Source organism: the organism of the source record quoted next, unplaced genomic scaffold (genome assembly GCF_019419815.1).
Source record: "Pyrus x bretschneideri cultivar Hongxiangsu unplaced genomic scaffold, Pyrus_bretschneideri_v1 Contig32, whole genome shotgun sequence".
NCBI classification, from domain to species: domain Eukaryota; kingdom Viridiplantae; phylum Streptophyta; class Magnoliopsida; order Rosales; family Rosaceae; genus Pyrus; species Pyrus x bretschneideri.
In genome coordinates, this window is record NW_025999635.1 from 2,303,963 (window position 1) to 2,330,684 (window position 26,722).

The 26,722-nt window shown below is 37.9% G+C and overlaps 4 protein-coding genes across 10 annotated transcripts; 1 reads left to right on the forward strand and 3 right to left on the reverse strand.

Annotated features, from left to right (window-relative positions):
• Positions 1-96: 96 nt before the first annotated feature.
• On the reverse strand, positions 97-4,965 carry LOC103935904 (protein NEDD1). 2 transcript variants are annotated; one of them, XM_048590517.1, is made up of 10 exons: positions 4,556-4,965; positions 4,242-4,354; positions 3,858-4,118; positions 3,649-3,753; positions 3,172-3,237; positions 2,783-3,004; positions 1,884-2,420; positions 931-1,497; positions 556-732; positions 97-479 (listed from the first exon to the last, which is right to left on the reverse strand). In XM_048590517.1, the coding sequence occupies exons 1-10, from the start codon at positions 4,713-4,715 to the stop codon at positions 372-374; spliced, it is 2,316 nt and encodes a 771-aa protein (XP_048446474.1). In that variant the 5' UTR covers positions 4,716-4,965; the 3' UTR covers positions 97-371. The 2 variants fall into 2 exon arrangements, with proteins under 2 accessions (XP_048446474.1, XP_009344000.2); XM_009345725.3 differs by having other exon boundaries at positions 937-1,497; positions 4,556-4,963.
• Positions 4,966-5,528: 563 nt separating this feature from the next.
• LOC103935911 (serine/threonine-protein phosphatase PP1 isozyme 4) lies at positions 5,529-9,750 on the reverse strand. The gene is made up of 4 exons (XM_009345736.3): positions 9,409-9,750; positions 7,745-8,304; positions 7,445-7,666; positions 5,529-5,953 (listed from the first exon to the last, which is right to left on the reverse strand). The coding sequence occupies exons 1-3, from the start codon at positions 9,608-9,610 to the stop codon at positions 7,478-7,480; spliced, it is 951 nt and encodes a 316-aa protein (XP_009344011.1). The 5' UTR covers positions 9,611-9,750; the 3' UTR covers positions 5,529-5,953; positions 7,445-7,477.
• A 7,711-nt stretch (positions 9,751-17,461) lies between these two features.
• On the forward strand, positions 17,462-21,316 carry LOC103935919 (protein DA1-related 2). Of its 2 annotated transcripts, XM_048590458.1 has the most exons (11): positions 17,466-17,968; positions 18,109-18,275; positions 18,704-18,791; positions 18,894-19,017; positions 19,169-19,289; positions 19,377-19,460; positions 19,548-19,667; positions 19,777-19,989; positions 20,070-20,132; positions 20,260-20,375; positions 20,451-21,316. In XM_048590458.1, the coding sequence occupies exons 1-11, from the start codon at positions 17,923-17,925 to the stop codon at positions 20,842-20,844; spliced, it is 1,536 nt and encodes a 511-aa protein (XP_048446415.1). In that variant the 5' UTR covers positions 17,466-17,922; the 3' UTR covers positions 20,845-21,316. The 2 variants fall into 2 exon arrangements, with proteins under 2 accessions (XP_048446414.1, XP_048446415.1); XM_048590457.1 differs by having other exon boundaries at positions 17,462-17,968; positions 18,704-19,017.
• Positions 21,317-21,537: 221 nt separating this feature from the next.
• LOC103935944 (mitochondrial substrate carrier family protein B) lies at positions 21,538-25,680 on the reverse strand. Of its 5 annotated transcripts, none has more exons than XR_007260584.1 (9): positions 25,197-25,680; positions 24,642-24,818; positions 24,386-24,535; positions 23,765-23,866; positions 23,605-23,675; positions 23,419-23,486; positions 22,904-23,035; positions 22,688-22,775; positions 21,972-22,109 (listed from the first exon to the last, which is right to left on the reverse strand). XR_007260584.1 is itself a non-coding variant. In XM_009345781.3 (7 exons), the coding sequence occupies exons 1-7, from the start codon at positions 25,446-25,448 to the stop codon at positions 21,868-21,870; spliced, it is 1,062 nt and encodes a 353-aa protein (XP_009344056.1). In that variant the 5' UTR covers positions 25,449-25,678; the 3' UTR covers positions 21,538-21,867. The 5 variants fall into 5 exon arrangements, 1 of the variants encoding a protein (XP_009344056.1); XR_007260585.1 differs by having other exon boundaries at positions 22,904-23,011; positions 25,197-25,678; XR_007260583.1 differs by having other exon boundaries at positions 22,688-23,035.
• Between the last annotated feature and the right edge of the window lie 1,042 nt (positions 25,681-26,722).

Here is a 26,722-nt window from a genome sequence, read left to right on the forward strand (position 1 = left end):
AATACTCTATGCGAGTCGGGATCTTCTACCCTAAAAGCACGTCCAAGAGAATTGAAGACGAGCTCGATTGTGTAACAGTAGGAGTGGAGCAGTAGGAGCTGAAACATGACAATGCTTATAATTTTCACCCGAATCAAAGCCTTCATTCTAGCAGGGAATGATCATTCTGTACATGCTCACAAACTCTACTTCCTATAGCACTTGCATTTCTACCTGTGCTTTAAACCTCGCCCCACCGGCCGAGAGAAGTAATTCTAGTCTACCTATAGAACAAACGACCACTGATGGAGAGCAAATTACAACACTGAAACAACAGACGTATCCCAAATCCACAAAAAATAATCGAAACAATTAACAAACGTCACCGATGCTCAAAGCAATTGCCGGAGCTGCTGGTTTTCTTTCCGGAGAGACTTAACTTCTTTCATCAGCTCAGCTTGGTTTTCCAGCATTGCAGTCATCACATTTGACATTTCCGTCTGTGAAACGATTCCAGAAAATGCATTAGGAACGACATGAAAATGAAAAGGGAACAACAACATAGCAGATGCGTACCTCTTGCATATGAAATTGCCTTAAAATTTCTATATGAAGGTTCCTCATATCTTCGTGTATGGATTTCTGAAAAGAATCGAGAGTTTCTTCTAGAGTACGTTGAAAAATCTGAAATGTAAAGGAGCTTCCCTGCTGTGCATCTTGTTGGGGTGCATTTTGGAGATGCGAACTTCCACCCTGTCACAATCATCATCGTTGAGTTAACAATAATATTCTGGTACGACAGTAAAGGGCAACATGATAAACATCGGTGGTGGCTTCTCCTAACAAATTCCATCACTGGTTTCCAATTTGAATGACAGCATAAAATCAAGAGGTGAAAGCATGTGATATGAGCAAAATCAAAGACGATGACTTATCCAATAAATCTGTTACCCATACATTCACTGCTGGAAGAACCCCTGATTCTGTGGCAGTTGATGTATCTGACTTTGACAAGAAGCTATTCAACAGTTCTTCTCTGCCTTCGGCTCCTGTTTTCTTTGTTTTTGGTGAACTCACTGCTAGGGACGTTCGATCATTGAAGTTAGATGTAGTGCTTATCCTCTCTGCATAAGTTGAGAATCTCCGAGGCAACGTCAAAGATGTTGGTGAATCAAGGTTAGCCTGTCCCAGGAGGGCTTTGTTACCGGGGGACATAGGCATGGCACTTGAAGAAATGTGTTCTTGAAATCCTAATGAAGTCTCCTGAATGGAAGACAAATCTTTGGTGCGCAAATTTGCAAACTTTGCTGTTAAAGACATATCTGGCAGTCCAGATAAAGTTGATCCTGATGTCTGAGCCGACATCCCAATGCGAGATGTAAAAGTGATTGGCTGGCGGAACTTATCAGAAAATCTCTCACCACCCCAAGCTTCTGGAGGGGTGATGGATGGGTCTTCACTCTTGGAAGACGGTGCAGGAGTTGATTCTAATAGTGCAAATGACGATTTTATGTCGTCCTGCACCAAAAAATAACACAAATTATCATTCAGAACAATGCATATGCAACAAAGGCATCATGAAATTTAACACCCCCACCCCAAAAATAGCAAATGAATTTAATTACATAGAAGTAACTACACTCTTACCTGCCTAGCATACATGGTTACGTTCAATCTAACATTTCATTTGGTTTACCATTTACAGAACAATAAAGACATGCTAGTCCAGAAATCATAATTGTAAGAACTGAACTTGTTAGTCGAAAAAACAATTGTTAAGAAGTTTAAAATAGTTCTACGTACTGTAGATAATATCGTTTGTTAAAAAAAAAAAAAAAAAAAAAATGGAACATTTCACATTAAGCATTCATCCAAGAAAAATTAAAGATATGGATAACTGAGACCTGTTTAGATGTTGAACTGGGTTTCCAATCAAATATTGGATGATCACTGGCCCCATCTTCTGCAAAAGGGAATCTCCTACCGGACAAATTATCCTTCTTCAATTTGTCATCATCCCAAAGTTTGTCAAGTGAAGGTGTGATTGGATGAACGTCCACAAGAGGGGAGAACACCTCCATATCATCCTTGAAGTTATAAGTAGATCGAGGAGGATGCAATCTATGCAATGTTCCACCAGGCCACAAACGGCCTCGTTGCGGTGTATCCTCTCCAGTAGATACACAAAGTATGCTTGATGTTAGTCCACTGCCAGCTGCTGTAACTGAAGATGTCTCTGCAGATAAACTTGAACGGCCTGAATTTCGAGAACTAGATACTGCCGTAGATAGAGGAAGACTTGATGAAGTCACAGAAGGAAGTTGGTCAGGCATAAGGATTGAATCTTCAACAGCATCTCCTAAAAGAGCAGTCTCAACAGTACAATTGCTTTCGTTTACAACGACAGGTTTTGACCTTTGCCAGCATAGACTTGTAACAGCCTGATGAATACTATAAACGATTAGTACAAAGTGAAACACCCTACTGAGTCATACATGTAGACTGCTTGTTAAAAGCTAAACACCCTATTGTGTGTCCCCATGAGAACATCCTTGTGATATATCTACCTAACCAGGGATGATCGAAAGTTTGAGCCTGACCCCTAATCCTCATGATGAGGTATCTTGATCCTTAATAATGAAAACGACACCTACTGTTAAATAATTTGGAATTTAAAGGATAGGAAAATAAAAAATCCTAGAGACAACACTATTTTTTCCAAAATTCAATGTTTCAAGGAACAGTGCAGAGAGAGAGAGAGAGAGGGGGAGAGAGAGAGAGAGAGAGAGAGAGAGAGAGAGACCTCTGAACTACTATAAGCACGAATACCAGTGAAAGGCTCTGGTTTACCACGGACATCGTAGAACACCACATCACCACTGCTTGTCCCAGCTGCCAATACCCAACCATCATCTCTAAATGCCAATGAAGAGAAAGGTGCTTTATAGGAAATACAATGTGAAGGTTGTCTCGACCCTGTGTCGTAAGTATACAACTTCTTATCAAGCCCAACTGTAGCAAACATCTATCAAGAGGAAAATATTTTGAATATCAGAAGGCTTAGTTAATACCTCTCTACATATTCTGACTCTAAGAAAAATCTTCACAATTTAGTAGCACATGATAGATAGCCTTCTTGTCTTATAAAAAATAATGGACTACAAAATGTAAAGTTATACGCATTTATGAGACCTTGTCATTCGATGGAGAGAAACTGATCCCAGCAGTTGGTGCAGAATGCTGCTTCAGCCAAGAAACCTGCGTAAAAGAGTTTGAAAAAGGGAAGATAAGAAGAAAGAAACAAACCAATTCAATTACAAGTAAAACATAAACTAAGAGAAACAAGACTCAATAGGGGAAGTGAGTATTTTTCAACTTAACAACAATGCCTAGATTTAATACAGCGGAAGTGATAAACAAGAAAGTTAACAAGGGGATAATACTTGACCATTGCTGCTATCAAAGATCAATGCTTTGGGTTTGGGGAGTCGGAAAGTTGTAAAAAAAAAAAAGAAAAAAAAAAGGCAATGTAACTAATCTCTATTTCAAATATGCCTGTTTTCCATGACTGGGAACAAAATTTAATTTCCATCTCCCAATGGGAATGCAAACACAAAAGACCAAGACAACCCAGCTCAGCATCAATATTTGATGAAACCTACTACAAACCTTTGGGCTACGGGCGGTTGTGTCCCACAAATGTACAGAACCTCCATCACCTGCTGTCACAAGAAGGTGTCGGCTAATCCGGGAATAGTCAAGCACTCTTAGTACCTGGTCTTAAAAACCAGCAAACAACCAATTAGGTTGGAAACTAAGGACTCAAAGCCACAAAGACTACGGTAATATTCAGCGGAAAGATTCAAAGAGAAGACAACCTGTTGATTGGGGTCCTTGAGTTCAGTAGTCCTTGCACCAGATGCAAGGTTGTGAAGTATGAGGTCCCCATTAAGACTGATGGAAGCCAAGTGCTCATCTTTGCAATTGTACATTGCACCCGTAATCGTACTAGAGTGACCCCTCAACCATTTGATACATCGCTTTCTCTGCAAATCCCATATTCTTACAACCTGACCGGTTCCACCGGAACAGATGTATCTAGAAACCTTGTTACCGAAGCTGAGAGCCAATATTGACTCCTGCATAAATAGTTCCACCAGCAGAATATCAACTACCAACCCAACACATTCTCTCAAGCATTTATTTTTTCACATTACTGTCACACCAAATCTACTTCAATTATATAATTGTAACTGAATTACCTCAATGCCGTCTCCGCTTTCGGTTCCGGCCAGCGGAATGGTGCCCATGCTCTTCCCATTCTTATTCCACAACGATAACTTCTTGTCATCTCCAGCACTAGCCACCACCATATCTGCAAAACACAATCCACATTGAATAAACTAAACCCACTGTTTGGCAGCTAAGAAAATGCAGCAAAAATTGACCAAAATTTTCTCGTTTACAAAGATCAAATTTTTTTTCAAAACCTATAAACAGAGACAGCAGAAAGCAAAAACCATCATCCAATTGGGGGGGGGGGGAGAGAGAGAGAGAGAGAGAGAGAGAGACTGACTGGTGTGATTCCACTTGAGCGAATTGACATGGGAACCAGGAGAAGGAGTGTAGCTCAAAACGAGGGGATCGGCGGACTTGTCCGACACATCGAAGAGCTTCACGGTGTCACCGCCGCTTGCTGCCAGCAAAGTCATCGACGGATCCAACCCAGTACTCATTGTCCCCCTCTTTCTTCCCAACTTTTCCGATTTGTGTTTTCTTTCCTTCTTTCTTCGAATCTACCAAGCTCCAATTCCCCGGAAAATTCAGTTGTAAGTATTTCTCGGATTGTTTTTGAAAATGAGGTCGAAGAAATTGTGAAATAAAATCACGAAAAGGAAGTGGTGGTTTTTAAAAATTTTTGATTTATTTGTTTGAATTTAAAAAAAATGGGCTTTTGTCGAATGGGAAAAACCCTACTGAGAAAATGAAAAAAGGAGGGCGAAAATTTTAAATCTGGCAGAGAGGTAAGAGTCCTTTTACTAATTTAACGTCTAATTTAATCTAATAAAATTTATCGTTTAACAAAATAAATTAAGAAGAGTGGCCAATACTTATTTCTTATATTCGATATGATACAGACTTCATTCATTCAAAATAAATAAACATATCTTAAACAAAACTGGCCACAGCCGTTTGATTCTGTAAGTTCTAAAACGCTGCCCCGTACACCAAGTTCAAAATAAAAATGGTTGAAATGATTTTTTTTAAGTATCCAATCACTTGTATTCGAACACTTCGTGTACCGAATTGTATTTCCAGTATACTAAGAAATTTCTCTTTCCATTAAAGGATTTGGGTGTTTGGCTCCCTAATGCAATGCAAATCACAATCTAACGGGTGCAAAAGTAATTCGTTACACTCCCAAAAAGAAACGTTTAGATGCACGTGTCAAACTGTGATCCGTATATTTTCGTCACATTAACGGCCATATATAAATCAGCAAGATTGGAAAAAACAAAATTCTTGATGCCTTGACCAAAATAATAAGATGCAACACAAACAGAGCCACCAGTAGCAATTGACCATTTCTTAACACCAAAAGTAAGCTTAAAGCGTCGTTAACAAACCGTTCAATCAATGAGTTATATTGCTAATACTCTAAGAAAACTGGAGACTTCTTTGGGGAGTGAAATGACGCCATTGCTGTTGGCCTCCATGGAAAGCACAGCATTGCGTCGACAGACCAAATTATATGTACACAAACGTTGCGGAATACGCATTACAGAGAAAGGGGAACGAGGAAATATAAAATGCTTCTGCCTCAGGCGACTCCAGAGTATTTCTCCCAACAACCAACTTCCATAGCTTCTCCCCAGCTTAAGTACTTGGATTCTACTAGAGATGAAGGAAAGTTCTGAGGCGGGCCAACCTTCATTTTCCGCCAAGTTGCCCCACAAAAGAAGGGAAAAACTGCCTGCAAGAGGACAAACAAGTAAATAAAGAGGGAAATGGCAGAAAGTTACAGACTGATGTGTTGCAATTAGCACATAGACTAGCATTGCAATCGGTCAACACACGATAAACAAGTCAAAGTTAACAAGAATCTGCATAATCACAAGGCCAGCGCCGGAACTACAGGATCTTTTCTAAGAGCACTGTTCAGAATAGTAAAAAATCAAAGGGGTTGAAATTGGGCTCATTAAGATAGGGCCAAAATGACTTGCATCAATAAATTACAAACCAAGTACACTATGCAATACCTCAGTTTGCTCGATTCAAAATGTGCATCTTAACCGTAAAAAACAACCCACTCATACCATACTACTGCTTAGTAATGGACAATGCTTGGGACCTGACTAACCAGGATCAATGATATCATAAAACATGTCTTCTTGTTTTTAAACCAATGATTGTCGAGTGCGTTCATTTATTGTGAAAGTGTGAAAAGTTCATTAAATTTTAAAACTCAATAGGAAATGTGTGGCAATATTACTGGTCCATATGATTGAGAAAGGAAATTTGGTCCTGACTAGTAAGACCTAAGTATAGTTATGACTTCTACCAGATCATGAGGCAACAAGCATGTAGCTAGCAATACAACGAAGTCTGAAACAATTTGTTGTAGCAGGGGAACATCCGTCCATTGATCCATGCAAAACAATGTCTTCAAACTGATAACTAGCAACTGTAAGGTTATTCAAAGCACATAGTTTGACACTAGACGACCAATCATGAAGACATGATCCAATGATATTGCCAAGCAAAAAGTGCCTTAAAGAAATCCGAATTATATTCATTGAAAGGCCAGTGTTTTGCTTCTGTTCTTAAAGAAAGACAACAATTCAAGTCACACTAGAAAATGTATCTCCTAAAGTTGAGAGGAGGGGGAGAGGGGAGAGAAAGAACCCTTACCGAAAAAATATTAGGTTCCAGTGAAATGGCATAAAAACTGCTGAGATATGTTAATTCCTAAAGATTAAATAAACCTACCTTTTCAAAGTAAAACCTCAAACGTGCATCTTCACGGTGTTCATGTTTAAAGAAATGTGGTCCCAAATGTTTGAAGACAAATAGGAAAAATAAACAACATAACTAATTGATGACCATATAAGAAATCAATGGAGATTGAATTTATAGATTAATAAATAAATTAACAGAGTTTGTAAACTACACAAGCCTTCCAAGGATAAGAAGGATAACAAATAATTAATAACATTCACATATAGGTGCACATGAACCTTCACACATCTGGAAAATTAAAAAAAGTAAAGCAATAACATAGATGGCATATGGCATGGCACACTCACACCCAGCTAGTGTAATAAGTAATAATTCCCATATAGCTGCACATTCACTTACACAAATGCAACAGAACTACAACAATAACGTAGATAACATGACACGGACACACACGGACACACACACACACAGAGAAAGCTAGTGAATGCAACAATAATCAGCTGACCTAGTTCAAGGCTGGAGCAGTGATATTGCAACATCACATTTTTGTTGACATCATGAACTTGGATTTTTTCTCAGCTGGCTTAAGAATCTGGAAAGAGCACATTAAGTTTTCATCTACACTCATCATTGCACCAGCATTGTCAAACTCACCACAGTAGTTGGGAGCTGAAAAAATTGTAACAAGTTGCCTGTCCGCAAAGAACTCATAACCATCTTCCACAACCTACAGAAAAAGAACTTGTTTCAGTTCCAAACGAAGTTAGCTTGAGTAGAACGAAAGGGAAGAAGAATAGTCACTAACCTGATGAGCACGACAAACAAGGTCCAAATCGTGTTTCGTTAAGAATTCTGCCACCTTATCAGCGCCGAATGTATACGAGACACCTCTGTCATTCATTCCCCATCCCTTAACATCTCTACCAGGATCTGACCATAGCAAATCGCAAAGCAATCCAGTATCAGGAACAGCAGTTGGACGAGTCAAGTTTCTGATCTGATCCAAGTTTGTCAAATCAGGGGAAAGACCACCATGCATGCATAAAATTTTGTCATCTATAAGAGCTGCCACAGGAAGGCAGTTAAAGCTGTCTGTGAAGGATTTCCAAAGTCTCACGTTAAATCGTCGCTTGCACTCGTCATAGAATCCATAGATACGATTAATAGAAGCACATTCATGATTTCCTCTCAGCAGAAAGAAGTTCTCCGGATACTTAATTTTATAGGCAAGCAAGAGGCATATTGTTTCTAAACTCTGCTTGCCACGATCCACATAGTCACCTAGGAACAGATAATTTGCACTGGGAGGAAAACCACCATATTCAAATAGCCTTAAAAGGTCACTGTATTGTCCATGAATGTCACCTGTAGATAAAATGGAAAACTCAGGTCAGAAACGTAAAGCCTGGGACAAAAGGACAAGTATAACTGTGAACTTAAAAGAATAGTCGAAACAACCACAAACCTATGGGCTACAGTGAGCAAACTAGCGACTTTATCTGGAGATACAATCTGGAAATTTTTTTATATAATTAACTACCAAACCCTTGACTGATCTACTCACTCACTAATCACAGTCATAGTATGATGCATAATTTTTTAATCTTCAACCCTTATACTGTTGTCATACAAAACCTAAGTTCAGATTGCACCGAGTCACCTGTGTCAATGTTTTATCATGGTTACATGATAACCTTATTTCCCCAAATGAAGGTAAAAAAAACACCAATAGTTTCAATGCACACAATATTGAACAATGCACACCAAGGATTTCAATTAAATTGGACAAACAGTTATGAAAAGAAACACACATGATAACTCGGCAACTTAAAATTCCAAGCTCTTACTTCTACGAATGCAGTATTAGCAATTAAACACTAGAGTCGGATATCCAGATTTTTGCAGGAAATGGGAATAAACTAACACGAAATGGGTTATTGACCCCAACTTAAACAGCACATAACATCATCAAAAAGCCAAAATCTAGTCATAACTACATTAAATACAAGACAACTATCAACCCATTGTACAAGAAAAACGAGCACTTGTTTATCAGAACATCAATAACCAGCAAATGAACACGCATATTCACCGTATGTATATAATTTACTAATGTAGCTTGCCACTGATAAAGCTAAGCTGAGCTACTTCTGCAACAGATTTTATGTTTTCCCTTTCAAAGTAAAACTTTGATAATCGACAGAAAAATAAATATGGGTACGCCATAAACTACAATATCAACCGCAAATAACTTCAAATCTAATCTGCCACAGTATTTCCCACAAGTAATTTCATATCAGACAAGTAATAAAAGAAAACCAATCAGAAAATCACACACAAAAAACCCATCAAAACATGCAAAATCACAAAAGAGGGAAAATTTTCAAATAGAATTTAGTGCCAGTAAAAATTTCAGGAAAATAAATTATATACTATATCGAAATGCATGTGGGTATCTAAAAACCCTACCGCAAATTTTGATTGGGGCTTCGAGCTCGAGCAAATTGGGCTGCTGAAGAAAGATTTCCCTGGAAGCGCCACAGAGCTGTTTGATCTCCGCCTCCGAGAGCTGAACCTGCTTACCCGGCCTGGCCAATCGGACCTCCGTGAGCCGCTTGATTATGTCGTCGAGCACGGCAGGGTCCATCCCTCCCTGGCCCTGCGATGCCATTCGGTTGGGTTCTCAGATCGTCCCTCGAACGGCTCAGATTTCTCCTCGAAAGAAACCCTAGAAATCCCAACTGCGAAAAAGGTCGCTCCTTTTTTACCTTTGGACTGAGCTGTTTTGTTATGGAGGTTTCTTTTCGAATTTTGTCCTTTTGGGTTTGGTTGGTGGTTTTTTCTTTTTGGGAAATATAATTTTGTATTAAAAAATAAAAAAGCGAAAAAGTGAATTTTCTCGGAATTAGACCATCTCCAATGATTGGACTAAAAGTCAAATTTTTTAGCCCGAAAAATTTAGCTTTTAGCCCAAAAACAGTTTTTCTACTCCAACCATTCTACCCTAAAATTTTAGCCCGGGATTATTAAAGAATGAATTTAGGCTTTTTTTTTTTTGTTAAATTAAAATTTTTTTAAAAAATAAATATGTAGACTATCGTAAATAAATTTAATGAACATTTTAATCTAAAAAAATTTAAATTCCGATAAATATTGGGTAGAGTCCACTCCGATTTCTGGGCAAAATTTCGGGGGGAATTTGGCATTAGTTTAGGATTTAGCATTTAGCTCAAAATTTCCCCTTGGGTTGGAGTGCGTTTGGGGGGAAATTTTGGGTGGTAATTTGGCTTTTAGCCCACCATTGGAGTTGGTCTTAAGAGTGGGAAAATGGGAAGAGAAAGAAGAGAGGTATTTCAGTGTGTCAGAAATGCTGCTCGGTACCACAAGTGTAATTATATAATTAGTTCAATTTTTCATTTTTAATTTTTCAACCAAATGTATATAACATTTTCTATTTACGTTGTGTTCTCAACGCACTGAAATTTTTTTTAGAAAAAGAAAGATGGGGATCAAAATGGAAATAAAAAATTAGGGTTTTTGATTGGGGAGAAGAAAGCGTCAAAAGATTTGAGGATGCGGACGGCTGCAACCCTACGTGACGGAGGTGCCTATAATAATCTGAGGGATGAAATGGAATGCGTAGAGCTGGGGACGACGTCGTTGTCTTGTACCTCACACAGTTGTCAACAATTTGGTAGAAAAGAACATGGCCTCAAGTTGCAAAGCCCCTACAAAAGTTTAATTGGTTTGGTGGAGGTAACGAGTTAAGGCCCAAAAACATTGTCGAAATATTAATTTTGGTAAAAATATTTTCAGAACCAGTTCTTATTGAAAATAAAAGTGAATTATGGAGAAGCACTTGAAGTGCTTCTTGCAAGAAGCATTAAGTACTTCATGCACTTTTGGAATCTAAAAATATTTTTTTCTAAATCTCTTTCAGTTATTTTAAAAGTTTCCAAACAAGTCTTTAATCATAAGTATTGAACTCGTCATACATTAATTAAACTAAAAGGATGACAAGTTTTCATTCCAAGCATTGTTAGATTCCTTCATTAACAATTGATTTCAGTATTAGGGAGTTATTAACATTCCTTAATACAAATCGTTTGCTTTTTAAGCTTATTAACCACATGTGGATTTGGATTAATTTATTAATTTATATTTTCTGAGAAACTAGGATCAAATTGTTTAAAAACAAACGATTCGTACTGTACAATTATACAACTCGAATGAGGATCTTCTCTTGATCTTCTTTGTGAGAATCCTGAAAATCCTCAAATCGTGTCAGTTCATCGTACATCGTGCGGTTATAAATCATTTTAAATACTTTTATTTAAAATTAAACATGATTAGTATTTGACGAAAACTGACAGCACGATATACGATAAATGGATACGATTTGATGATCCCCGAGATCCTCACTAGGGGTGGTTCGATATGGGATACCATATCGAAACTAGTATCCCGAATCCCAAATCGAAAATTTTCGAGACTAGAATTTGAAGACCAATCCCAAACCAAATTTTCGGGAATCCTGAAATATTTTCGAGATTTCGGGACAAATCGGGAATTCCAAATTGAAATATGAAATTATGAATTGTTCTTCAAATATATAATTCAAGAACACATTCATGAACTAGGAATTTCATTTCATTCACACTACCATTTAATCGAACACTAGCATACCTGATTGTTTTTATCAGAGTCAAAATTCAAATTAATTAAACCTTTTTTGCAATCTGTTGAAAGACAAAAGAAACAAGCCTTCTGAAATCATCAGCCATGGCAGCAGTAATAATAAAATCCAAATGAATATCAACCAGAACATGAAAAATATGCAAGGTGTAAGGCATTCCAAGTTGCAAAGCATGAATTAGAAACTACTAGCATCAATTGTGACATCCCACATCGTCCAGGGGAGTGATCCTTAAATGTATATTCTCATCCCTACCTAACACGAGGCATTTTGGGAACTCACAAGCAACTTCTCAATGGGTCACCCATCATGGGATTGCTCTAGCCCCTTTCTCGCTTAACTTCGGAGTTCCTATGGAATCCGAAACCAGTGAGCTCCCAAAATGCCTCGTGTTAGGTAAGGATGAGAATATACATATAAGGATCACTCCCATGGGCGATGTGGGATGTCACAATACCTTTTGGGAGCTCACTGGCTACTTCCCAGTGGGTCACCCATCATGGGATTGTTCTAGCCCCTTTCTCGCTTAAATTCGGAGTTCCTACGAAACCCGAAGCCAGTGAGCTCTCAAAATGCCTCGTGTTAGGTAGGGATGAGAATATACATTTAAGGATCACTCCCCTGGACGATGTGGGATGTCATCAATTATAAAAGAATAATATATATATGTATAAATATATATATATATAATAATTAATATTATATATTTTCGGTTCGGTATGGGATTCTTAAAATATCGAGAAGCTAATCTCGAATTCCATACCAAATTTTGGTTTGAGAAATTTTTGATTTGGGATCAGAATTTTTTCGATTCGATTCGGGATTTTCGGAAATTTTTTTCACCCCTAATCCTCACAAAGAAGATCCTCACTCATACAACTCGGACTTTTGTTTTTGTCCCCAATACTACATGGAAGGCTAAAATTGTTTCAGAAGTGACAAGCAACATCTTAAACTTGACAATCAAAAGCACCAATGCCACTTAGTATTACAGTCTTATAGTATTCGTCTTCACTTGGTAATGAAAGGTCTTAGATTTGAATCTCGTTGATGGTGAATTCGATATCAAATTAGGTTGTTCATTGTGTGGTTAACCGAACTCTCCCTCTTCCTAATGTAAAAATAGTAGTACTAGTGGCTAACCGAACTCTCCCTCTTTCTAATGTAAAAATATCAAATGTCTAGTTATGGTCTCATTCTCTTTGTTCTCATCTATCGGCTCCAACGTCAAAGTGACGCGTTTCACATTAATGCATCCTTTCACGCTTGTGCGAATCCCACCACTCATGGCGCCATATGCCAGGCAACTGAAAACAACCGCAAGTAGGACTTGGTCTATTTAGAATACGGACATCCTGATAAACTTTCTAGGTCTAAGATAGTCCACCATTGATGTAACCGATATTGTTTTAAGTTAATGATTTATTATTAGGTGTTGAATTTTATCACAAAAGATATTAATGATATTAGGAGTGGAAACTCCTATAAATTAATTATAGAAACACCAAAATGGGGAACTATAAATCAAACATGATAGGAAAAGATTTTCATTTTTTCCAAAAAATGGGGATTAGTTGTTGGACCTACTCTACATCGAGCCTAACGATCCGAACCATCTATTTTGTAAGTCTCGATTCATAGATCATTCTTGCAAAAATTCAATACGATCCGAAACTATTTGCTCATTTAATTATCATGATGAAATTTCATTATTTCTTACAAAACAAAGTTTTCGTCAATTGCTTTTAACTCAATTAGATGTCTCAAATATTTATGATTTGGCTAATATTTTGCAAAGATGATCTATGAGGTGCAACTTGAAACATAGACAGCTCGGTCATTGAAATTCAATGTGGTGTGGGCCCCACAACTAATCCCTATTTTTTAATGAAAATAAAGATCTCTTCCCATGTAGGATAAATATACATACATACATACATACATACATACATATATATATATATATATATATTATGAGATCACAACAAATTAAGAAAAACATATATATGTGTGTGTGTGTGTGTGTGTGTGTTATGAGATCACAACAAATTAAGGAAACCCAACTTAAGAAATTAAAGATATATATGCAAGAACAAAATTCTAACTGTACGATCTTATATAATATAACAAAGAACCAGTAACAAAGCTCAAGAATCATGATCTACCTCAAAACCATGAATTAGAGAAAGTTAATTCAATGAAATACGAAATGATGTAAAATCAAAAGAATAATTAGGACAAAACTAACAAAGCCCAGACACTAAAAATGTAAAAATATGCATGATTTATAAAAGAAAGAGATTATATGAACAAGTAAAGGCTATTGAACTGAATTTAAAAAGAAAACTCACAAGCTTTGATCTTTTGTTGGTCAACTCACAAGCTTTGATCAAGAGTAAGAAATGCAGCAAACAATGAGAGAGCAAGAAGAAAGAGAGAGCCATTGGATTTGGATCGAGAGAACGAGAGACCGTAGACTTGCCGCGTCAAGAAGTCTCGCCCGTTGACCAATTGACACATTTTTGTCACGTTTTGTAATTGCATGGTTGTATATTAAGGACGTAGGGTAAAAAAATATGTGCGATGAAATATATTCAGGCTATAATAATACATATCACTTAGTGACACGAATTGTATCAAAACTATTACAACTTAGATTTCAGCATATGTGAAATCTAACATTGATTTTCTTTATCACTTAGTGGTACATACTATAAAATTAATAAAAATTGCTTATAATAAATAATTAGTAATATCAAATCACAGTATGCTGGTGACACTTCAAAATTTGTCACTAAAACATGTCCTCGGATACGAACTTCTATGCATTTGGAATTTGGAGGGCTGAACCCGGCAACCAAAACATCTATTGAGGGATCACCCTAGGCAAGTAGCTCTTTATCACAGTGGTAAAAAAGTATTGAGTTTTTACATGACAACGTGGATTCAAACTACGTCGATGACTAATCTAATATCTAATCTAACAAAACCACATTCTTTAAAAAAAGAAAGAAAAGAAAAACAGAGATCACCCTACTTCAAGCAATAACTGAACCACACACTCCTTGCAACCCCCAACTCTAAAAAAGCCCATATGTATATTCAGCCTAAACCACGAGCAAAATGGAGTCATTTGTTCCACAATGTGCTCTGAATTCTGATCGCTTCCTCTTTTCACGACAGCAACAAATTCTAAGTTAACTTTACTTTAAAGAAAGGCATCTGCAACTGCACGGTTTTCAATTTCCATATGCATGCAGGCATGGCATCTACAACTGCAACCCTATACCCGAAATAAAGGGGTTTTTTGAAATAGGTTCAAAGTAGTCTATAAAATTGGACTTATTTCAAAAGGTAATCTATAAAATTGGACTTATTTCAAATTTTCCCATAAATTATATTGCATGCTCTTTACCAGAATCTTAATTAGCATCTAACATCAACTGCTTCTTACTCACAATTTCTCCTTAACACACAAAAGAAATGATTAAATATTTGTAGATCTCAAGCTGAGAATAAAATTCAAATGCGTACAACTGCCATAGCAATTCAGATTTCTCAAAGTAAAAAAGCTCCTAGCTATAGGCTGCCAAAAGTTCTGTGAATATGGTTCAAGTCACAACCTATTGGCTAGAGATTATATTCCTAGGAAGATTTAGTTTTGGTGTGATTGTCAAACCGTTATGTGATTTAACCAAATTATGTACACAATAAAACATTTTTCTTTAGTATATTATATCCTAAAATGTCAATAGATCGTCAATTCGTATATATATTGCAATACATATTTAGTAATATCACGTGACATTGTGAGATTAATTGTATCAGTAACATGATATATAAACACTTTTTCTTTACGAGGAAAAGGGAGGTCCAGCTCCAAACCTAACCTTCAGGCTTTAGCCAAGATCAATAAAGAAGTGAAAAAATAAGAATATGGACGGCTAGCAAAAGGCCTCTTTTATACTGAAAGGAGCCATCATATAGTATTCAATTGTGTAGCATTGGAATATTATAGGACAGTTGCCATGCAAAAACCGACTTTGCCTCAGTTGCTTGTTGCAGACAATTACATAAAAGTATCAGCCACTCTGTCTCTGTGCCTTACCAAAACCGCTACGAATACAGATTTTCTACATACAAGAATCTCTTGCATTTTAGAAATTGCAGATGACATGAAAATCCCATTATATAGTCTGCAAAAATCACAGCGTTTTGGTTACCATAGGCCAAAAAGAAGGTCAATAAACTACCAAAGGTACCAGCATTTTAAGCTGTAAAGTGGGTTTTGACTACACACGCACAAAGTTATAAATTATCCATGACATGCATGAAACAGGAGAAATGACTCACATATAGAACAAGTTTACTTTTACTTTGGTGTCTCGGTCTAGTAATATTACGTCATATGTATTGAAACACCACATGACGAATGACAATAAATCTGTTACATATAAGTTGCTCTCCAAAATTCTCTCACAAATCCCAAGCTAGCTAGTTAGATGGCTCATCCACCTCAGTTTTGGTGGCTACGTCCGTGCCGCACCAAAGATACATGAAATCATAATACTTTGCTTTTGCCAGTGTCAATTAAAATTATATATAAGTCAATGAAAGTTACAACATTTTGATAGGATTATATAAAGTTCCCTGCAAATGGCTCGCTTATGATGTTGATGAGAATGGAATCTTGTGTTGTCTACGTAAGAAGGGGGATTTTTTTTTTTTTTTGAGGGAATATTGTTGCCATGTGAAAACCCAAGAAAAGAAAAGAGAGTTAATATAAAAAAGAAGTATCTAATTCCATAGGAAGCAAAGAGAATTTAATATATAGACAAACCAAATGGAAAAAAAGTGGGAAAAGAGAGCAAAGAGAATAAAATCTGCTATTTTAAATGGACCACCATTAGGAAGACTTTTTAATCTTAATGGATTTTAAGGGTGGTGTTTAGCTGTTTTTAAACAGGCTGATTATTGGTTATAATCATAAAAGGCGAGAAATCTTTAAGTGTAACGGTCATATTATTGTGTAATGATATAATTCACGAGTTATAATATAAATAAGAAATAATATTGATATGTCATGTACTTAAATTATAATGTTAATAAGTAAATGAACTTTTAAACAAATCAGATTGAATCACGTTGTGGTGAGACAACTATAATAATATACTTCTCGGCCATAATCGGCATGCAAGGGGTGAAATCTCATGACCGACTAGCCATATACAAATAAGGGAAAATCAAGTTAGACCATGGTGAGGATGAGAGAATGCAATATATAAAAGGAAAGTATTATTGACATTCCAAAAATCTCATTCTACACTCCTCACAAGTGTATTTTTCTTTCATAATATAGAAAGTTTGGAGTGTAGAATGAGATTTTTGAAATGCTAATAACAATTCTCTATATAAAATTCTCTTTTTGTATGTGTAGCCGCACAATGACGTGGCTAGATGAACCTACTGTTCCTAATATTTGCCCATATGGTGGGGGATGGAGTTCCATGGTATTCTAGTAAATAAAGAGAATATTCTGACCACTTTCTAAATAGTAAAAACCCGGGAGAACATAAAGTCCTAAAATTCAAAATAAGAAAGCAAGGAGAAAAGAGAAAAGTACATTCTTCAATCCATCTCCATCTCTCCAACTCCAATCCACGACGATGCTTACGCACACCACACTTTTTTCATCTTTTCGTTCGATTCATCCGGCTGTCCTCCACCCTTACTTTTGTATTCTCCGCTTCACCAGATTCCATATTTTTCTCTACCGCATACATATACATATAAAATTTTTCGACAATGCGTTTACATGCACTTTTCTAAAAGAAGAACCTGTCGATATTGTTGAGACTTTGACATTGCAGTTGTTAATAAGTCGTCGATAAACTTAAGTACTGTTAACCCTTAGTGTAGGAGGACTAATACGTACATTTGTATGTGCATGTACAAATATCTGAGTTTGAGTTTTTCTTTTAGTTGGAGTTTTGAGCGAAATGAATTGAACTCCATTGCCGTGGAAGCCAAGAATCTGCGGCTCTCTGCGTCTCTCTGTCTACATTCTAAAACCGCTTTCTTTTTCTCTCAGAGATTCTCTTGCTTGCTTTCTCTCTCGGCCCTTTAATTTTGACGATGCCTGGTGCCTTGTTCTCCTCCCTCTTTTCTTTCGAGCCGTCCGTCGCGTAATCTCTCTCTCTCTCTCTCTCTCTCTGTGACCGTCCCTTTCAAGGTTCTTTGTGATTCCGGCGAAGCCCTCGTTCTATATATAAGGAGCTTAATCTTCAATGGTTGCTTCAGGTGTCAACCAGCTTTCTCACCCTCGTATTTCTGGTATAACACATATATCTATATATTCAACTTTTTTTTATTCAGCTTTAATTTATTTCCAAACTCTGTGCCTTGTGTTGTTTGGACAGAGGACTTTTTTTTTTTAAGTTGGGAGATGATGTTGAAATGTTTGTGGTAAGCAGGGGAGTTTGTTTCTTCATACGTAGAGAGGAAGTCACGCTTTATGAAATGGCTCAGTAAACTTTTCAGGAGTAGGCCTAGTCGTGGAGAAGCCGCTGCTGGTAGTAACCGGAATCCGCAGCTTATTGGTGACGAAAACATGCTTTCGCGGGCGCTACCTCGATCATTGGTTTGAACACCAACCCCTCTTATTTTTTTATGATCACGTCTTCTTAACTTCAGATTGTTAATATATGTTAGTATTGTTCTTTTTGTGTTGATTACAAAATTATAGCATATTTTGGTTTGATTTCGGCTGCAAAATATTACGAGATTTTTATAATTCCCAGTTGATTTTGAGTGCTTGTATCTTTACTCGGATTTTTACTTTCATCCATGTAGATCATTTTTGTTATGTTTTAACCGTCAACTGAGTTGATTTTTCCATTAAATTTTTATGGAAGTAACTTTGCCTTATTTGATGAATTGGACTGAATGGTGCTAACGGAATGAAACTATAAGAACGAAAGTGCAACAAAGAAAGCTACAACGACGAAGGTGAGAATCCGAGTAAACTACTGGAATTTCTAAATTAGTTTCTTTTTCTTGTGTGATCAGGATGACCGCTCTAGAGCGCAGAAGGAGAAAGAGGAGTTAGACCATGCAATTGCACTGTCTCTGGCCGAAGATTTGAAAAAACCAAGCAGTAAGTTTCCATTCTTCAAGATCCGACCTCCGAATACTACACTATGTGAGCGCCGTGTGTTTTCACAATGTCATTATTCAGGCATATTTTCGCAATATTCAGGATATAGATGGCAGACAGAAAAGGATGAAGAGCTTGCTAGGTCGCTTCAGGAAGGTCCGATTCCACCTTTCTATCGTCCAAATGCCTCAGCCCCTCCACCGTATTATCCCTATGGACAACAAAGGTAACATTTTTTCGGGTGTACTTTTTAGTTTCACGTAGCTTAGGATCTTCGGTTCGATCAATTTTTTTATTTACATACCAAATTACTCAGTGTTAATGAAGCTTTGAAAGTTGCTGCTACTAATCCTGTGCATTTTGTGTCTGATTAGCAGAATATGTGGCGGTTGTAAACACGAGATACAGTTTGGCAACTACCTGGGGTGCATGGGGATCTTTTTTCATCCCCAGTGCTTCTGTTGCCGTTCTTGTGGCCACCCGATTGTTGAGAATGAGGTAGTTTCTCTTCCTTGGACTCGTTCGGCCATGTTTTTTTTCCTTCGCCATGGTCTAGTTCTTACCGGCGTTTTCTCTTGATCCTAGTTTTCTTTGTCGGGGAGGGATCCGTATCACAAGTCCTGCTTTAAAGAGCTGTCTCATCCCAAGTGTGAAGTTTGCCATCAATTTGTAAGAAAAGGCTATTTCTTTAAATATATAGAAACGTTATGGTAACCTACTTCGACATTAATGATTCTTCGCTTCCAAAATTTTCAGATTCCAACGAATCGAGCTGGTTTGATCGAGTACAGATGTCATCCTTTTTGGTCACAGAAGTACTGTCCAGCACATGAACATGATAACACAGCTCGTTGCTGCAGTTGCGAACGCTTAGAGGTACTAATCTACACTAGCACCTCCTCGAAGTATTTCTTGAAATTGAAACTTTACGAACACTAAATCAAATTGTTCTGCTTTCTTCGTCTTCTTTTTCTTCGTTTGGAAGTCTTGGGATGCAAGGTACGTTTCACTGGGGGACGGGCGGAGTCTATGCTACGAGTGCATGGAATCTGCTATCATGGACACCGGTGACTGTCAGCCATTGTATCATGCCATACGAGACTATTACGAAGGGATGTACATGAAATTGGAGCAGGAAATACCCATGCTTCTGGTCGAAAGACAAGCACTTAACGAAGCTATTGTAGGCGAAAGGAGTGTAATGTCGAAATCCCTGCTCTGTGCTTTGAGTTTTTTCGGTTTGAGGAATTCGTCTAATTCATCACTGGTTCTTTGCAGGGCCTCCATCACATGCCCGAGACGAGGGGTTTATGCCTTTCGGAAGAGCAGACTGTCACCAGTGTACGAATCTAGACAATTCTACTAGTTCTCTTTTCGTTCTTTCTTAAAATTGAAATGATTCATGAAGCTGACCTCAACGAAATTTTCTCATTTGTTTCTCTTGATTCCTTCATGTGTTACTAATCAGATCCTCAGAAGGCCGAGAATCGGAGGGTATCAATTTATCGGAATGAGAACCCAACCTCAGAAATTGAAACGAAGTTGCGAAGTTACTGCCATTCTTGTTCTCTATGGTCTCCCAAGGTAATGCTAGTTGGTTATCAAACTGGCAGCACACAAGGTTCATCTGACTGTTTTCAATATTCATGTTGGATGCAGGTTACTAACTGGTGCCATTCTTGCCCATGAGTTGATGCACGGCTGGTTACGCCTCAATGGCTACCGGAATCTTAATCCTGAGGTAGAGGAAGGCATCTGCCAGGTGCTTTCATACATGTGGCTTGAGTCAGAAGTAATGCCGAGATTCCAAAGCATGCCATCTTCATCTACATTTTCACCTGCAGCTTCCTCTTCCTCTTTCACGTTTTCCTCGAAAAAAGGTGGAAAATCGGAAGTTGAACACAAACTAGGGGAGTTTTTCAAGCACCAAATCTCCCACGATTCTTCACCTGCATACGGAGGAGGGTTTCGAGCAGCCAATGCAGCTGTGAATAAATATGGTTTGCGTCGCACATTGGATCACATTCACCACACCGGAAACTTCCCTGTGTAACGAGGAAAAAATAATGTTGCTATTTCTCTGTTCTCTCTGCTCTATACGGCCATTGAAGTCTGAAGATATTATTTTGCTCAACCCTAACAACGGATTGAGCTCATCACAGAAGCTCTAGGGCGCTGGGAGTGGATACAAGCTCGAATTGTCACTCTTCCAATCAATAATATTAATAATAAATATCCATGTATTTTTATTTTATTTGAGATTGGGCTGGTTTGGTATTGCTGTACTTTGAAAAAAAAAACTGCTTCTGTTGTGCTGTGAGAAGAAGCTCATTTTGCTACTTTACGTTTTCAGCTTTTTTTCACCTAAAACTGTGAAAATAGGCTGTTTTTAAGTGTTCACCAAACACCTTTTTGAGCTTAGCTTTTTCTTATACCCACTTCTTATAAAAGCACCTCAGTACCAAACCAGTACTAAGTGATTCTTATGTTCTTATAAATTTTAATGGAGTTTGTGTTATGGATTCTTCTGTTCTTACAAATTTTAATGGAGTTCGTGTTATGGAATTTTCTAAGAGAAGTTTTGTGAAAGAGTTCTTCGCATGAGAGCAAGTAATGTGTAGAACAATTCTTGTGAAAGAGAAGCGTGTTTTTGGAAAACGGCAAGTTTTTCAGTGTGACAGTAGATATCTCGTGTACCAACGGTGTAGAATCGTAAAATTAAAACATGTTTTAGAGAACAAGTAGATTGATAACATCATGCGCCAGAGGGGCAATCACGACGAGAAATTAGCAGATAGATAGATTAGTACAACGCATAATGCTAGATTGCTTTGTTAATTCGAAGACAAGTATGAATTACAGCTGCCGGAAACGTCCCGTAAATTGAAGATTTCTCAGAGGAGAAGATTGAATATTTCTGATTACCGTAAGAGACACTTGCGTCGCATACAAATTCAAAATGTGAGAGATGTAGGATCGTCAATCTATACACGGAAAAATCTCTTCCCCACAGCAGCATCGCAAAACTACCTGCCACGAGATTTTGTTCCAACAGCTTCTTTCGTATCTAGTGAAACTATATAGCAGCACTGACATCCGCTAAAAGCATCTTCAACGTCTCGTACGTCATGAAACAGATACCTACACCCGGTACCACCTTGTAGTATTCTGGGAGGATCCCTCTATATAAGCCACGCAACCCTTCTGTTTTGAAGATGTGCTTAAATGTGCCAAAAAGACCTGTTGTGTAGACACGAGCTCGGCCACCAGCGCCTTCCAACTGCTTCCGTCGCCTCACAAGATCCAATGGGAAGGTTGCTGCACAATATAATGAGAATAAAATGAAAAGAGCTGGACACGGTTGGTAAATGCCATCATACTACAATACTGTTTGAAGACTACATTCTCCGAGGTCATGAAATCAGGTCTCGAACAGTTAACAAATCAAACAATGCAAAGACAGTGGCACATGACAACTCAAGACGAGAAAATGATTTAAAAGCAACGAAAATAAAACTAAACCTATGATCAGACTACAAGCACTATGCAACCACTCTCAAATAAATTCAGTAAATTGGCTATTCGACTACTACCACTATGCAGCTTGACAATCTAGTGCCAGTATGAATGAAATTTAGTTTTTTCGGGAGTAATAATGAGGTGTTCAAATACCTTACTGGTCAGTCAGCAGATGATTTAAAAAGCTAACACTCACACTTTTATGACAAAATGAAGGAAGATAGTCTGCCTTAAATAAAGGAAAGAATATTTAGAGATTAAGATCCAAGTGAAGGCAACACCAGCCCAAGAGTATCCCCGCATGCATTCGCAAGGGCTTGAAGGAATACAATACCCATGAAGCCATTGGAATAAGGAAACCTAAGTGAGAAGCATACCTCAAAGAGGACACCTCTCACATTTGGTAACTGAAGACATACTTTCACCTGAGAGCAGTTCCACCCTACAATAGAACCGACTGCAAACCTTTGGGAGACAAGTCACCGAAGAAATGTTGGACAGTGGATGTTAATCAAAACAAGGTCTTTATCATAAAAACAAAAATAAGTTAGATGAGTGATGATGCATAAGAAATTTCTTGTCAGCTTCCTTACTAAGATTCTCAAATACCGCATTAAAAACCCACTCCGGCCTGGTTTCTGGCTCTAAGGGTCAGTCTGTTTAGAGACTTGGTGCAGAGCCTGCACCACAACCTGTTTTCTCTGCATCACAAGCATAGAAAACAGCTAGGTACATTAACTTTTATTTATTATTGACATTTCTAATTAAACAAACCAAATTATTCAACCACATTGTTAAGTGTAACAAGACTGCTCTAATCAGATTTCAATGCAATAGTTTAGGTTAGGGGTATTTCACCAAATGTAACCCTTAAAAGTAATCCAACAGAAACTATTATTGAAGTAGTAAATAGTGAAAAGAAATGTGCGTTAAAGCTACATGGGTAAAGGAAGCATTACATCCACGCATCAAGCTTGACACCGATATCTATACAATACAAACTATGACTTCCATTAAGAACAACCATCCAGACTATCTGACTTTTGAGAAACTATATAGAATCACTTTTCAAGAGATCTAAGGAAATAGGAAGTGTAAGATCACTCACCTGTTGATGATGCAATTCCTGAAAGGCTCCCACAAGCAAGACTAACCAACACAGTAGAATCCTCAGGCCTGATGTGAAGATAACAAAATTAGCACTATAGTGTTAGGCCTAAAGAAAGCATGCATGCAAAGGTGATTGTAACATATAAACCATTTAACTGCAGACTCAATTGATAAAGTAACCCACCTATGTGACTGCCAATAAGCTCTCAAGGTCTCATACACTGAAAAACTGATAGCTATACTGGGCCCAACACCCTGCATTATAGACAGTAGAGAAGTCAGATAAAACACCAAGAGAGGATTCTAGGCATAAATGAAGTTACAAAAAAATAATTTGAGAATACCAAAAGGGTTGCTCCGAGTCCCTTATAGAGGCCAAAAATACCCTCATCCTGGGTAATAGTTCGCAGTGTATGCCAAATTCCTTTGTAGTACATCACGTTTGTCTGCAAATTTCCAACAAATCAATAGGGGAGCAAAATACATATGAAAACTTTTCAGTCGAGGCAGAGCTTTTAAATTCGATCAGAGACTAACATACAGTAATTCAAAAAGGATGAAATGGTTCAGAATACAGTTGAACATATGCCCCTGTAGGTATGATTCAAATATACAACTAGACTGTAACTTCTGGGGAAGTGTTTAAAAAAGAAAACATATGCCAACTACCAATGATTGACGCGACATGCATTCCCAAACATGGCAATCAATGGTTCAACAACTTAACCAATCTCATTTGGGAAGTGCTTTTAAATGACTGAAAGCACTTTTAGAGAAACTGTTTTTGGGTTCCAAAAGCACTTGAAGTTCTTCCTGCTTCCTGAAGGAAGCACTTCTAGGATTAACTTAATTTTACTAAGTATTGGTTTCAAAAACATTTTCTCTAAACGCTGTTTCAGTTGTCTAAAAGCACTTCCCAAATAAGTACAAAATCTAGTAAAAGAAAGCATTTCTTTCCAAATTACCTGAGCTGCAAGGCGTGTCCTTACAAGATCCAAAGGATATGTAACTGATGCAGCTGTTATTCCGGCCAATCCTCCACCCACAAAATGCACACCAAGGTCTGTACTTAAGTTGTCCCTATGATTTTCCAGTCCAGGAACTTTTTTTAGGAACTGTACCACATAAAACCCAATGAATTAAACATAAAACAATGGTAAAATAACTTAATTGACCAGTTGAACTGCATGAAGGTAACATGAACCAAGTGTTTTTACCAACCTTTTTATACTGCTCATATGAGTAGAAATTGACGGAAGAATATGGAAGACGATGAGCAATTGTCACCAAATTTCCTTTCCAGAAAGCTCTAAATCCTTCTTCACCAGCAATTCTGGAGGCCTCATGCCATATGCTAGCTTTTCGCATCGTTGCAACATCTGAGTGCATACCTTGCACCTAAAATGATAGCGTGATATCAGTAAAGCAGCTCCATTGTTCGATAATCATAACAAAACCCAATCTTTACTTGTTCAGTAACCCGAAAACTCGGGTTTAATTCAAAGTTCAAAATTTTAACCAAATTTTCATTAAAACTAAAACCAAGCATGACCCTTTGTTCAGTAAAGCATAACAAAACCCAATCTTCACTTGATCAGTAACTCGAAAACTCCGACATTTAATTCAAAGTTCTTTTTTTTTTAACCAAGTTTCATTGAAAAGAACACACCAAACACCAAAATAATATATTACAAATCTATAAATTAAACAAAAACTCATTAATCAGCCTGCAAAAACAAACATTAAAAATGAAGGAAAAACAGGGAGAAGACCCACCTGAAAGAGAATAGTGAGCCGAGCAAGAGGCGCCGTGCAAGTCTTACTGAGAGCGCCGGCGACTCCTCCGGCGAGAAGCTGTGACACCGTACCGATCTGAGACTGCTGTTGGTGCAGCGGCTTCGTCTGTTTCTGCGGCAGCGACTGCGCGAGCGACCTCACGCCGCCTTCGACGGCCACGCCTCCATGGCCGGTATTCAGAGCAATCTGCCCTCCTTCCACCACCACCCCAACTCTCGCCTCCGTCTGCATTTCTGGGTTGCTGCTAGAATCCCCTAACTTCGCCACGAAGCAACCTCACCCCAAACTCCCAAAACCTGATAGAAATTGAATGCCGGAAAAAAAACCCTAGAGATTAGAAATTGCACGAACCCAGTTTTCTGCTTCTGCTGTGGAACTTCTTCATTACTCTTGTCTGCTCTCCCTGCCTAATTTGAACGCAGGAAGAGGTAGAAGAATGTACCAAGCGACGCCGTTTGACCGCTTTCACCTAGACGGTGCGTTTAAGGAAAGATTAGGGTTTTCCGTCATCGTCAACTAAACAAGTCGCGCGGGGGGCCCCGGGGGGGAAATCAAGTGCATTGCGTCCTATTCTAGCACAGACAAATGGCGGTTTTCTATTAGTAAATAAAAAGAGACCGTTGGTACGTAAACACGACAGTGAATATTTTTTTGATGTGGGTGGTGTTATAATACAACTGGATGCAGGCAATTTATGCGGCCGTGGAATATCTTATTTACCGATTATTTTCGCTTTCGAATATGCTTTTTGCGCAAGCGGCTTCACGTTCGCATGCGGACTTTCACAAATAAATAAAAAATAAAAAAGCTTTGGAGTGGGCGTATTGCTGCCAGCTGGCGAGGTTAACGTTGTTGTAATGGGAGCATAAGTCGGTTAATTGTGTTCTCCACTACTTGTCTGCCACGTAGCATTCCCGAAGGGCTAAGTATTCAAAATTTCAAACTTTTTGTCTCTCTTTTTATCTTTTATTTTGTACTTTTCACCCACCGACCAACAATTTTTCCACAAAGTATTTTACTCCTATCCACCATTCACTTTGGGTATATTTTATTTAGGTTTGTGTTTATTACAATAACAATAACAAAGCATTTTACAATTAAATGAGATCGACTGTATGAATCGTAAAACATCATTGTGCTTGGTTCTGTGTCATGTCTTCTTAGGTCTTCCTTTACCCCTTCGACCATGAACCTCTGTTCCGTAATCGCATCTTCTGACCGGAGCATCAGTAAACCTTCATTTTACATGTCCAAACCACCGTAACCAATTTTCTCTCATTTTTCCTTCAATTTCAGCTATTCCTACTATACCTCAGATATCTGCATTCCTAATCTTATCCTTTCTCATGTGCCCACGCATCCAATGAAGTATTCTCATATTTGCTACACCCATTTTATGTACGTGTTGATGCTTCACCGCCCAACATTCCATGCCATAAAGTATTGCTGGTCTTATTGTCGTCCTATAAAATTTTCCCTTGAGCTTTAGTGGTATGCGATAGTCA